The sequence below is a fragment of the Amblyomma mixtum genome, chromosome 3, assembly GCF_055824585.1.
Source record: "Amblyomma mixtum isolate Tamu chromosome 3, ASM5582458v1, whole genome shotgun sequence".
NCBI lineage: Eukaryota > Metazoa > Arthropoda > Arachnida > Ixodida > Ixodidae > Amblyomma > Amblyomma mixtum.
In genome coordinates, this window is record NC_143014.1 from 373,894,558 (window position 1) to 373,908,334 (window position 13,777).

General features: G+C 46.7%; 1 protein-coding gene across 3 annotated transcripts in view; it reads right to left on the reverse strand.

The window, feature by feature from the left end:
- Window positions 1-13,777, reverse strand: part of ash2 (Set1/Ash2 histone methyltransferase complex subunit ash2) — a 67,855-nt gene that overhangs the window by 26,869 nt on the left and 27,209 nt on the right. For all 3 annotated transcript variants that reach the window (XR_016291693.1, XM_089584325.1, XM_089584324.1), the window contains 2 exons: window positions 5,837-5,924; window positions 1,875-2,089 (listed from right to left, as the gene is read on the reverse strand). Coding sequence is in view for 2 of the 3 variants with exons in the window: in XM_089584325.1 (XP_089440451.1) it covers window positions 1,875-2,089; window positions 5,837-5,924 (303 nt within the window). In the remaining variant the exon portion in view is untranslated. The remainder of the gene's footprint in view (window positions 1-1,874; window positions 2,090-5,836; window positions 5,925-13,777) is intronic.

Consider the following 13,777-nt stretch of genomic DNA (forward strand, 5'->3'; position numbering starts at 1 on the left):
TCACAGGTTGTTACAAATTTGAAAGCTGAATGTCAGATATTCAGCTGGTCCAATCTATATTCACACTGAAAACAACGCTACCTCACATTCTGGTGGGACGTACTTTCTGATTGAATGCCCTCGGACAAAGATTACCATTTGCCGCAGCGAACTTACAAGTCCGAGCGCACTGACCGTCCCCTAAAGGTGAAGGCATTAAGCTTACACCCCCGCCACAGCAACTGAGGCAAAGTAAAGTTGCGAGATAAACACTGTCGAAATGGCTCCCATTGAATCCGAGCAAATCCAGTAACGAGGAGGGAAGCATACAGACCATGCCATACTTTATTTCCTTTCAACCACTCTTGCAAAGAATCCCAACTACACCCTTCAAGGTTCCATGATTTCCCACACATCTTCATATAACTATTTCGGCATCAGCCTAACACAGGATCTGTCTTGGACCACCCACATAATGAACATAACCAACGAAGCTAACCGTGTTCTTGGTTATCTAAAGCGTAACTTGCGTTTGGCACCTGCTTCCGTAAAACTGCCCACCTGTTTAACTCTTGTCCGTCCTAAACTTGAATATTTATGCTCAGTCTGGGACCCCCAACAAATTAACCTAGCCAGAACCCTCGAGTCTGTCCAGAGCCGTGCGATAAGATTCGCATATACTGATTATTCATGCCATACGAGCATAACAGCGTTGAAAATGAAAGCCAACCTCCCCAGCCTTGAATCCCATTGGAAAATAGCCACACACTAACTTTTCCACAGGTTTTATCATTCCCGTTTGAGTCATTCCGTTATCAACCCTGCACAACGCCTTTCACTTCGCATCAGTCATCCGAAAGCTGTTCATACAACTCGAGCATCCATTTCTGCGCATCTGATACCACTGTCACACGGGCACTTTCGATGCTCATTGAACTCGATCTGCATCGAGATTTTCGAGCACGCTTTAAACATCCGGTGCTACACTGGCATTTTCAATGCACCTTGAGAAGTTTCCCTCATGTTTGCTAGGTGGCGCCAAATGTTCCTCCAACAGCCATAACAAGGTGATGTCCGGCAACACTGTGCCGTCGGGGGCAGCGGCAGCCAAATCCGTAGCCAGACGTGCGACGCACCTCTGTACCTCTGCTGTTGTGCGATGGAACCCGAGGGTCCGCAACGCCTCCGCGATTTCTGCGTAGACTGCGGCGTTTCTCTTCTGGCGCCGCAAATTATCTAGGCGGTCTTGTCAGCAGTCGAAGAGAGCGGCTGTCTCGCGCACGCTCCATCAGTTGCGCGTCGACGAGCTGGAGGACGCCATCTTTATTGTTTACACTGACGTAGAAGCTTGGAGCGTGGTGTCGAGATTATTTATAAATATGTTTGCACATAAGCAGGCATAGTGCCTGAAAATGTTCTGTCTTGCATTTTAATCGATTACAACAGCAACAGTTGTAGTTTTGTTTTGTTAACTAGTGTTTACTTTTATAGCTTCGTGAGAGCGAGAGTGCTTTCGATTGTGCTTGGAACCTCAAGCACTCTTGAGGGGCCGGCATCGAGTCAAGCAGGATCGAGCTCGATTGCGCTTGAAAGTGGCCGTGTGACAACCGTCGATCTGCATTGAGTTCGATGAGCATTGACTCAATGAGGATCGAAAGTGCCCGTGTGACAGGGGTATGAAATCATTCTTCGCCCAGACCGCAAGAGAGTGGAACGACCTGCCCGCTGAAGCTTTCATCCATCCTGGCCTGCTGGAATCCTTCAAATCATTCATCACTGATTTAATTAAATGATATGTTAGCCCACCCCTCATGTAATGCCCCTAGTGGGCCTTTCAGGTACTAATAAATAAATAAATATCGGAACTATACCAATACTCTTCCACCAATACTCACCTCGGTCGTGCATCGCTAGCAGTATGGATGACGGCTGCAGCTTGCGATACAGCCAGGCCGGAATGGGCTTCCCTGCACAGTCTGTGCTCTCATCAAACTCCTGGCGGAAAGGTGCGTGGGGGTCAGGCTCTGCCAGAATGTACCGGTAGCCATCTTTGTTGTACGGATGGTCGAGGGGGTAGCCATTCGGTGGTAACTTGGGCATCACCAGGTCACTGAAACACACAGGATTCACCACTGAGCAAAGCCTGCTAGATAAACAGATGCATTTTTTTCACTCACAAAGCACTTACTACCATGCACATCCCCAAACAATTGCTCATATTTGCGTATAAAAGGCTGTACCAGGTTACTATAGGAGTTCCTTGAGTTTGCCAGGGGCATGCATATGTGGCTACAGAAATGACACTGCAGGTGCCTGTGATGAGGTCACTCACGCAGAAAACTGCCTGAAAGATTGAAGGCAACCTTTACAGGTTGCCGAGGCAAAACCAAGGTAGGACCGAGGCAAAAAAGTCTGCTGTAGGAACATACTACCTTTACGTGGTGAACTTTGCAATCAACGTATACTGCCGCATAAAAGTCAACCTCCTAACTCGTAGCTTAGTAAAACGTTCCTCCCTTTATGAATAAAGACTCAGTTGTGAGTCAGCACTCGTCCTGTGTCTACCTTGTTGGTCGTTTTTTTGCGCTGTTTTTGCATCATGCTCAATCATGCTCAGCATGATTGAGCTCAGCTAACTCCAAATATGTCAACTCTCTTTTATTCCTCCACTGCACTCTGTTTCAAATCAAAGCAAAGGATGCCACAAGGCACACAGTCTTAAGCTAATGGAGATCAAAAGCACCTTCCGCACTTGCGTGACTAATACCCCTGCCACACGGCAAATTTAATGTCATTCTCATCGAATGACATTTGTTCGACTTAATGTCATTTTTTCTGCGCGCTGCTACACGGCAAAAACTAATGTCATTTGCAAATGATGGCGATTGCGATGGAAAGAGAGTACAGTGAGTACAGCATACAAAAATTTCGATGTATGCTTCAATACGTTGCAAAAAGTATTGCTTTGCTAATGGAAACCGATTCTAAAATCTTCATCCTCATTTTAATCAACGTATATAGATAGGCGCGCTGTGCGAGGGATCTAAAAACGTTGATTTCAATAACGTGTTGATCACTGCTATCCACCACAAGTCCAAGCCAAACATCAGCCAGCGGCGGCAGGCAAATGGCGGACGTCATATTGTGAAATGCTCTCTATGGTGAAATTAGACAGTATTAGCTGTGCGTCCGCAAAAGCTTTGCGCATGCTACGGGCGCACCTTGCGCGCACTGCCGCCCGTCCTCACAACAGTTTTAGTAGGGAGCACGGTGGTTGGGTGTGACTAGCGTAGCGCGCGAGAAGCATAACACACTGTGGCGCCATCTAGAGGATAGCAAGTCAAACCTCCTGAACTGAGTGCCGAAAAAACGTTTTTCTCTTTTATTAACAGCAGTAATGAATGCATTCGAAGGCTTTGTTTTTTTTTAAATGTAAATCAATTGGATGAAATGAAAATGTAGATTCTAGTGCAAAGTTGGAGAAATACTTCGCTCGGGGTCGTTGCTATGACGACAGTGTACGCCGTACATAGTTAAGCCTAGCATCAAGAAATTCTGAAATTTATCTCAGAAGCAACTGATATTTCAAACCTATATTGTTACGGAGGGATGAGAATGCACAAAATAAAAGCGAATATAACCGTTTAGAGCAAGCTATCGCGTCGAAAAATGCAGCGGCGACGCAGTATTCGGTCCGAAGCGGGCTAGCTGGGCGTCACCATGTTGTGAATGTTAACCACGCAAGGCTGGTAGCGAGAGTGAGTTTTATTTTTTTCCAATTCTATTTGGCATTTTTATATACATAAATGAACGACAGCACAATCGTAGGGACGCGGAAATATTACAGTGCTTGTGACGTTTTTGTAATCGTGTTTTTCGGTGTATATTCTCACCAAGTCTCTGGTGTCGAGGGAACACATTAGCTCGGACGTCGCAGGCGAATGTGTTCAGGGAACTCATTCGATACCTAATGTCGTTTTCATCGAATGACATTAGATTTTCTCGTGTGGCAGCAAACTAATGTCGTTTTGAACGAATGTCATTCGATGGGAATGACATTAAATTTGCCGTGTGGCAGGGGTATAAGCGGAACTGCAAACACGTGCACCGGAGGTGGTTAAAAGATTGCTCTTGCACAACTTGCCGCTCCTCCAAGTGTTGAGGTAGGTAAATGGCACACAATCCAAATTTTCTTTATTGAAACCAATCTACATAAGAATTAACTTTTTTTTTTGACGCTTGGAGCCCCATGTGTCCTGCCAGGAATGGGCACTAGCACTGGGCGCCCGTACTACCCAGGTTCACTGGAAAAAACGGTTCTCCTGTGATGCACAACTCATTGAAAAGAGCATGGAAGAAAACTACAGACTGACTTCATATTCATAGACTTTTCCAGAGCATTTGCTTGTGTCTCCCATTGTTGCATCATAGCTAAATTGTCATCACTTTATTTCGACTGCCTGTCTCCTGGATCTAGAATTTTATTCAATTTTGGAGGCTGTTCAAAGTTTTCAACAACTTTTCATCACATGTTAGTGACGTCACATCTGGCGTTCCTCAGGGAAAACTTCTGTCCTTTATTATTTTCAGTACGTTGCTACAAACCCAGCGAACGGTGACGACGTGGACAAAGTTTTTGTGTGCTTGGCATGCGCTAGCTACGCTACCAAATTTCCATGATTCCTGGCATGTCTCTTCGAGCAACAACAGCTGTCCCTCTGTGCCACCGGTCACATGACACTACGCATCCATTAGTATCGCATAGCTGTGCTACAACAAAGGAATGGCCTAAACCTTAAGCTCTACGTTTCCTGCAGGGTGATGCCAGCAGTTTAAGACGCAGCAGTTCCACCCGTTACTCAGGTATGAGCCACACCAAGAAAGGAAAACACAAAAAGCTATACCCCTCTCACTGCGTGAAGACCCCCAGAGACATGCTAGGCTGAATTTTACTAAAGGCACTTCCCTATTGTCACGGCTGAGTGCGAGACGCCCCGCCAAGAAAGGAAAAGAAGATAGAAAGTAGGGCCCGCAGTGGACGAAGCCGGCGTAGCAACGGCGAAGGAGCGAAGCAGACGGTGCAAAGTGCGCGCATTTGCGTGGAAGCAATAATCGTTTACACGGAGACCGAAGAAAACCAGACGGCGTGGGCGCGCAGCTTTGGGGACCGCAAGTGCGTGTGAAACCACTGCCGCGAAGATACATGGGCGCAATGCACCCGCGGGGCGAGGAGGACGGTATGCCCTCCGTGCGGCCGCCCCGAGGGCAGACAAAGGGACTCGAGTTTTGACGCCGGTGAAGGAAACACGCTCTGAGGTTGCCCTCCTAGGTCGACGCATCCCGGCAACGATCCGGACCGTCGTGACGCTCCTTTGGCTACGCACCGCAGGCCCCGGCGAGGTCTCCTCTAGCGACATTCCTCATCCACCTTAAGTACCGATCGGACTGTTTTCATTATCATTCATTCGATTTCTACATGGACTAAAAAGACTCTAATTAGAACTATTTGATGTCGTTCTTAAAACCACCTGCATGTGGGAACTCTGCCTGATTTTTGCATGTTTATCTATGTGATGTAACCCTCTGTTTTTTAGTTTTGTAGTTGATCTTGATTGTTGCAGTAAACATTGTTTTTGGAGACGTACACCTCTCTGGTTTTCTGACTCGCGTCCTAGACAGACAGTGACACCTATGCAGCAACTGCTGGAACTGATCACTGAAATCTACATTGCACAGAAACAGAGGCAACATTTTATCAGCCTGTTTACCAACATAATACATGCATATGAACACTACTTCAAAATCCTGTTACAAGGTGTGCAGATTTGCATGTAGCAAAGTCTGATGGTAAGCGCACCTTTTATTTTTCTTCCCTGAGGTTGCTGTCTGACTTTCCCCCAGAAGTTTCCGCTTGGTGCCTCTACTCTTTCCAGCAGCAGATGAGCCTAAAAAAAAAACAAGCATCAAGGGCTACTGTTAATCGGGACTCAGTTTCCTTAACAAAAGCTAAAGAACACATTGGTAGCCGATCAAATGGCCAGAATATTTTTACTGAACACGAAATGGAAAGCACCACGGGCATCAATTCATTATGGGCACAGAAAAGTCGCAAAAGGAAAACACATGCAAAATCAATAATGGAAATATACCACTAAATCTCCAAGCACTAGCAATGCATAAACATGCAATTAAAGATTTTTTCGCATCCGGATATGAACCATCAGGGATTAAATGGGCACTCTGTTGGCCCAATTTCCTTTTTGTGCTGTGTTGGGCTTAGTGTCACATAAGCATCTAAGAGTATCATGTGCCAAGCTCAAGGTATAGAAAAATTGTTTTCTGCAGAATTTTACAAAAGAGTGCAATACAATGGTGGTGTAAAGGGACTAAAAAGTTAGGTTGTACTGCCTGGTAATGATAAAGGGATTTTTTTTTTTTTTGAAATGGCTAATGGTATAAACTTTAAAGGTTGGGTATTCTCAGTGACCATCTTGGCTGGGCAAGAACCTCAGCGTTCCCAACAAATGAAACGAAGGCCTCAGCCTTTGCACGCATGAGAAAGCGGCTGAGGTGTATCACTGTATGTAGCCAAGCACAGGGTCAGAATTCAGAGCTTTGGAAGGACGCCTGCTACCTTTAAAAAGCTAAAAACATATGGCATATCAGCAAGTGCCTCTTCACCTAAAATCAAGGCTGGATGAAAAGGAATGTGTTTGTTCTAAAATGGAGCAAAATATTTTTTTATCATAGAGATTGAAACACAAACCAGGCCGATGAAGGGGAAGCTGCGCGAAACGAAGCTGACAGACTGGGACACCCTCCGAAAAGTCCGGGACAGAACCGCTCCGAGGGAGATATCGGATCTAAATCAATGGGTTGAGACACTCAAAAGAGACGTAAACAGTCACACTAGACAGACCCCAACCACCGAACATGACATCACAGACTCGAGGCTGGCCCACATGTGGGAAGCCCACGAGAGCCTCTTGAAGAGGTGGAGAAAACAGAAACACAATAGAAGGCTAAAGAAGAGAATATCGACACTCGAAAAACAGATAGAAGACTACACAAACGAGCTTCAGCGTCAACACTGGGGACAAATTTGCGATGAAATGAATGGAAAGCTAGGGTGCAAGAACACGTGGCATCTTCTTCGCCACTTACTAGACCCAGGACAAACAAAGTCGGCGGCACAAGGGCAGCTTAAACGATTGATTCACAAATACCAGGGAACAGCCGCGAACCTAATAGAGGAACTGAAGAGCAGGTACCTTAACACAGACAAAGGGGGTTCATCTCCAGCTTACCAAGGAGCAGAGAACACACAGCTAGATGAGGACATCTCGATAGCGGAGGTATGGAGAGCAATGAGTCAACTAAGAACCACGTCGGCAGCGGGGGCAGATGGGGCAACCAACAAAATGCTAAGGAACCTAGATCTAGTCTCGGTCACGGCAGTCACAGATTACCTAAATGAGATATGGAAACGAGGTACTCTACCTTCACAATGGAAACATGCCAAAGTAATCTTTATTCCAAAACCCGGGAAGAAACTTGAAGTGGGCAACCTCAGGCCGATATCGCTAACGTCCTGCCTGGAGAAGCTGATGGAACATGTCATATTAAACAGACTCCAGGAATACGCAGAGGAAAGGGAGGTATTTCCTGAAACAATGCTAGGCTTCAGGAGCAAGTTGTCCACGCAGGACGTCATGCTCCAGCTCAAAGCAGACATCATAGACCCGCCCAACAAAGGGGGCGCCAAAACTATACTGGGCCGAGACCTACATAAAGCCTTCGATAACGTCAAACACGAGGTCATACTAACTAATCTGGCGGAGATTGCCCCTGGGAAGCGGACCTACGATTATGTAAGAGACTTTCTAACCGGCAGAACCGCAGAAATAAATCTAGGAGACATCCAGTCAGAAACTATTAAGCTGGGAGACAAGGGAACTCCGCAGGGCTCAGTGCTCTCTCCTTTCTTATTCAACCTGGCGTTGAAGAACCTACCGCCGCTATTGAAGACTGTCGAAGGTATAAACCATACGCTATATGCGGATGACATAACAATATGGACGCATACAGGAAACGATGGGGAAATAGAACAAAATCTCCAACACGCGATCGATATTGTCCAGGATTACGCGGAATGGGCAGGACTAAAATGCTCGCCAAGCAAATCCGAACTTCTGGTGATCCGGGGGGCTAGGAAACGCGATACCAACGCAGGAGACATTCACATACTGGTAAATGAGACTCCGGTAGCCAGAGTTGACAAAATCAGGGTCCTAGGACTTATAATACAGGACAATAGAAAGAACACAGAGACAATAAACAGGCTTAAGTCCACAATTAACATGACAACCAGGCTCATAAGGCGAATAGCTAACAAAAGACGGGGAGTCAAAGAGAAAGATCTCTGCCGAATGATTCAGGCTTTCGTGATAAGCAGAATAGTTTACGCTGTTCCCTACCTCAAGCTAGGGCTGGCAGAACAGAACAAAATAGATGGGATCATAACGCAGGCATATAAAGCAGCATTGGGGCTGCCCCACTGCACTCCTACGGAAAGACTTCTTAAACTGGGGATCTACAACACCACCACGGAACTATGCGAGGCACATATATTTGCGCAATTAAGGAGGCTTGCGACCTCACCCCCGGGGAGAAAGATCCTGAGCAACCTAGGATTGCATGATAGAATTCTGGAAAGAAACGCGCAGGCAAAATTACAGACCAAAGTTAGAAAATTACTCACTATTAAACCACTTCCAAAAAACATGCACCCTGCTTTTCACGAAGGCAGGAGGAGAGCCAGAGCAAAGGCCCTTGAAGCCAAGCTCGAAGGCTCGGAATACACAACCTATGTAGACGCGGCGGAATACGAAGGAGGCGACTCCTTTGTGGTCGTGGCCGTGAACGACTCGGGTCAAACATTAACGGCCGGTTCGGTCAAAACAAAAAACTCGGGGACAGCGGAGGAGGCGGCTATCGCCATGGCAATGGCCAGCACCAAAGCAGTCACCATAATTAGCGACTCCAAGGTGGCTATCAACAATTTTGCGCGGGGTATGCTCTCCCAGGAGGCAGAACGAATCCTAAGAGATAAAGACTGGGACCAAAGAGAGGTGGAACTAATATGGGTGCCGGCACACTCGAGGAACAGGGGAAACGAGTTGGCTCACAGTGTAGCTCGAGATTATGTCAGCCGAGCAGTGGGCCGGGTTGAGTCCCCAAATTTCACGAGAGATGCATTCATATCATTTCACGAATACACCAATCAGTTTAAACTGGAAAGGAGGATCTATCCGCCACCAGACAAAAAGCTCGACAAAAGCCAGGAGGTAACGTGGCGTCGGCTCCAGACGCGTGCCTTCTTTAGCCCGTCGAGACTAGCACACATGTATCCAACACAATACAACGCTACTTGCAAACAATGCGGCGAGATAGCCGGATATGACATTTTATGGAGATGCAAAAAGGCGCCGCCACCGGCGGACCTACTACCAGTCCCTTCTCTAGAGCGGTGGGAGGCTATACTGGCCAGCTCAGACCCGTTGACGCAAGTCCGGGCCACTGAGTGGGCTCACAAGGTCGCCAAGAGCCATGGGCTCGAAGCCGCCTAGTATAATGCCCACTAGGGCTCAGTGCTGACAATAAATGTTTTCCAATCCAAAATTCTCAGTGATTCAGGTTTCATGCATAAGAATAAAACGTAGTTTAGTCACTATAAGTTCATCTTCGCATTCTTCACAAAAAGGTTTGTTTTCTTTTGTTAGTAGGAAGTTGTGTGTAAAGTGTGCGTGCCCAATACGGAGACGGCATAAAATAACTCCAATGAAACGTTCTTGGTGTGTGCATGTCTTCCATTCTCCAATGATGGGTTCTACCAGGTGTAACTTATTTACTTCATCTTTCCCGTTAGCCTGCGAATCATCTCTCAGCTTATACTGTACGAACTTAATGCTATCTTTGTAGGCTATGTGTATTTTCTTTATTTCCTTCTTCCATGCTTGTGCAGCACACAGTTTGGATCTCTGATTTCCATCTATACCGGCATGGCTCGGGACCCAGCAGAATCTTATCGTGTGTCCTTGTGTTGTGGCTTTTTCTATGTTGTGAATGACGCTTCCAACTAGGGGTTCAGCTGCACTTCTGAAATGTAATGCTGTGAGTAAGCTCAGGGAATCAGTAAACAATCATGTTGTCATTGATGTTATTTTGTCTACAGCTACGCAGACAGCATAACATTCAGCGGTAAATATAGATGCACAGTAGTCTTACTATTGTTTTCCCAGTTACCTTGTACAACAGCACTTATCTGACACGACTCTCTTTTTGAGCCATCTGTGTAAAGTGCAGTTCATATATTTTTCTTTTAGAGCTAGGTATTCTTGTAGTATGTGTTCGTGTGGTGTTTGCGTCTTACGAAAGTGTGTTAATGTGTAGTCGCATTCAGAAGACAGGCTGTACCAGGGTGGCAATAAATCATGTCTTGGGCTAATACCAGGTAGGGCGGCTAGTATTCTTAATTCTTGGCATAAACCAGCAAAGCGGAGTAGCAAGCCTGATAAGGTTTATTTTAGAGCTTTGGAAGTGCACTTGGAAACTATGGGGAAACAGAGGTGTTTTGATAATGACCTTATTTTCAGAATGGAGGGACATGAAAGCATTTTTCTTCTGTCTGCGAGGGGGCAGTTCATTCGCATCCAAGTGAAGACTATTTACTGGTGATGTTATGTATGTGCGAATTGAGAGATGCAACCCTATACTCCCCATCCCAGTAGTTCCACGCAGCACTACCAAAGCTTCCACGAGTGCACATGCAATGCTCCGACGCTGCGGACTGTAGTGGCAGTACAAAATACGCACACGGGCATACGGGATAGCCTGCTTTAAAGTGCGAATGTGCAAAACGCTATTTCATATCGAGCCTTAACGGACACTTGCATTATGTATGCTATTTCCAGAGTTCTGCGTGCGTGACTCTTGCATACTCTAAAAATCACTTCCAAAATGGCGGTGCCCTTCGAAGCAGGACTTCTCATCTTGGACTGAATTTGTCATTGTTGCTGCCGTTGTCAGTATGTTCACTGACCATAAATGGGGCACCGGGCTTTCACTTCGTCTTATCTTGCCAATAATTTGCTTTATTTCTAAAGAGAAGCGTGGATTTGTTGACGAAAATCCTTCCCATTCTAACCACCACTAGGCGCCACTAGGCTGACCTTATCGTTCTGTCTCCGTATCCATGCGCTAACTAAAAGTACGAATGTGAAAAATGGCGTAACATCATGCAAAATGCTTGATTTAGCGTGTATAAGCAAGCACAGGGAGACGGTATGTAGACGGCATTGACTTATACTCTTTTCTAATCATATCTGTGTACTCCGCGAGCAGGCGACACACAGACGGCTAGGTGCGGAGCACTATGTTTACGCACTCTCCCGATTGGCTGAGGAGATCTCTGCCTTTGGTAGTGCTGCAAGTTAGTTATGGGATGGAGTATAGGTTTTGCACTGGATCCAGTCGTTCAAGGTATGATGGTCCAATTTCATTTTTCAATTAGTCTCGACATCCACTGCAACATTTTCAGCAGCAGTGTGTTTAGCCCAGTAAATAGGTCACCACAGTGAACACTTGCTAATTTGTTGTAGCTCAACCTCGTTATACCAAATTCAAAGGGGCCCCGTGACATCTTGGTTATAGACATTGCTTCGTTACAGCTGCAAGCATACTTACATGCCACCGTGTAGACCGAAGTCATCAACCTAGCTAGCACTTCTTATGCCGCATGTTGTGGGCACCAACATGCGCACCACACGCCTCCAATGGGGTGCGCCCATTTTTTCCACACTCTGCATAAGGCTCAGTTCCCAGACGGCTGGTCCTGAACGAATAATGTCCCATTTTCAAGACGCTGAAGCGGATTTCAATGACAGTGCCCGTTTTGGTTGACTTTCGCCACAAGCATGACAGCAATGTCTGTCTAGTGGTTACATCCTTCACCCGTGCAAGCTTCACACACAAATGGCAACTCCTCTGGGGCTGGCAGCAAAGGTAACCACTTTGAGGCTCTCCAGAGGCTCTCAACTGCAAGGGAGACCCAGCGGTAGTCTGCAGTGGAAGAGGGGGCAGCTATGCCCAGTCAGTTTCGATGGAGGCCAACCTGTATATCCCTCCACTAAAGCGCCTTTTTCTCCCTTTCATTCCCTTCATGTTGACACTCAGGTCTAGAGAGCTGTTTCCAAATGCTTCCGCCATCGCGTTGGCTCAGCGGTTATGGTGCTCAGCTGCTGACTCGAAAGACGGGGGTTCGATCCCGGCCGCGGCGGCTAGAATTTCTTTGGAGGAGAAATTCTAGAGGCCCGTGTACTGTGCGATGTCAGTGCACGTTAAAGAACCTCAGGTGGTCGAAATTTCCGGAGCCCTCCAATACAGCATCCCTAGTGGCCCGAGTCACTTTGGGACGTTAAACCACGATAAACCAAACCAAACCAAACTCTTCCTTCCACACAGTTGGCAGCAGTGTCAGTGATTGCTTCCGTGTTGCACAGCTACACCAATCTCCTTCGCACCCGATGCCACTGCTCTCCCTCACCCACAATTCTCCTGTGCTGCCACTGGCCTTTTTGCCAGCCTTGGCTCCCTGGTGTGCGACTGATATCGCCGCAGGCTGGTAGCAAGGCTCAGAAAACGAAACTATGCGCCAGCCCCCGATCGATACAGCCCCCCGCATCTGAGCTAACCGATTGGAAGGGCTGAATTTTCAGCTCATGCAGCACCGCAAACCTGAAGTATCCGACCTCCGCCACTGCTTTTTCATGTGCTGGGAGCGTTGGAAGAAGCAAAAAGTTTGAAATAAGCGAATTTAAGAGAATCCACGGAACAACAAAGATTTTGAAATTTGTTTGAATTAGCGAAAGCTTGAATTAACTCGAGTCTACTGCAGTCAAGTTCTACATACTCATTGTAGGTCAATTCATCTTTTCCTCTTGAGAACAGGTTGCAGTCATGATGATGACAAATTCAGTTAAGACAATAGACAACAGCTAAACAAGACAAAAAATTTTGCTGTAATCTATGGGGGGGGGGGGGGGGGCTATGCAGAAAAAGACACGCTCCGCTTCACCTAGGCACACGCCCAGGAGCCAAAATAAAAAGCAATGCCAATGGAGCAAGAGACTTGTGCATGTCTATGGGAAGGGCTCTTTCAAAGAATACTGGAAACACTCGCTGCCAAGGAGAAGCCATGTTGTGCTGTGGGACCCCCACCTTCTGTGGCTCAATTCCTAAAGCTGGCTGGCCAGCGCTTCGCCTGTCATTTTATTGGCTGCTATGATAGTCTGCCAGAGTGCAAGCCCTAACCAGTGAACCCCAACTAGGTGGAAAAATCTCTGGCTTCCGCAATGATTAAAAGAGGAAAAATAAAAAAAAAAGGATTTGGAGCCTTCTTGCGACTGTGGCCGAGACATAAAAATGGGAATTTTTTGCTTTCTCTCCACTCGGGGACCACAATTTGAAGTAAACAGTCATTGCAGTGTCAGTGAGAGCCTCCTCCTCATCATTGGAATGTACTTTAGCTGCTTCAACTCGCAGACCAGACCTACTTCACGGGTGCACTGACACTGCCTGCCTAGACGGAGGTGAGTAAAAAATTGGTCGACAATAACGTTTCTTAGCAATGCATTTTTTGAGTGCAGCTGCCATTGTATCTGAACTGTAGGAGAGTGCATAGGGAACACGCAGTGCCGAACGGAGGCAGCTCTGGGTTTCGGCGTGGGAAGTGCACAGT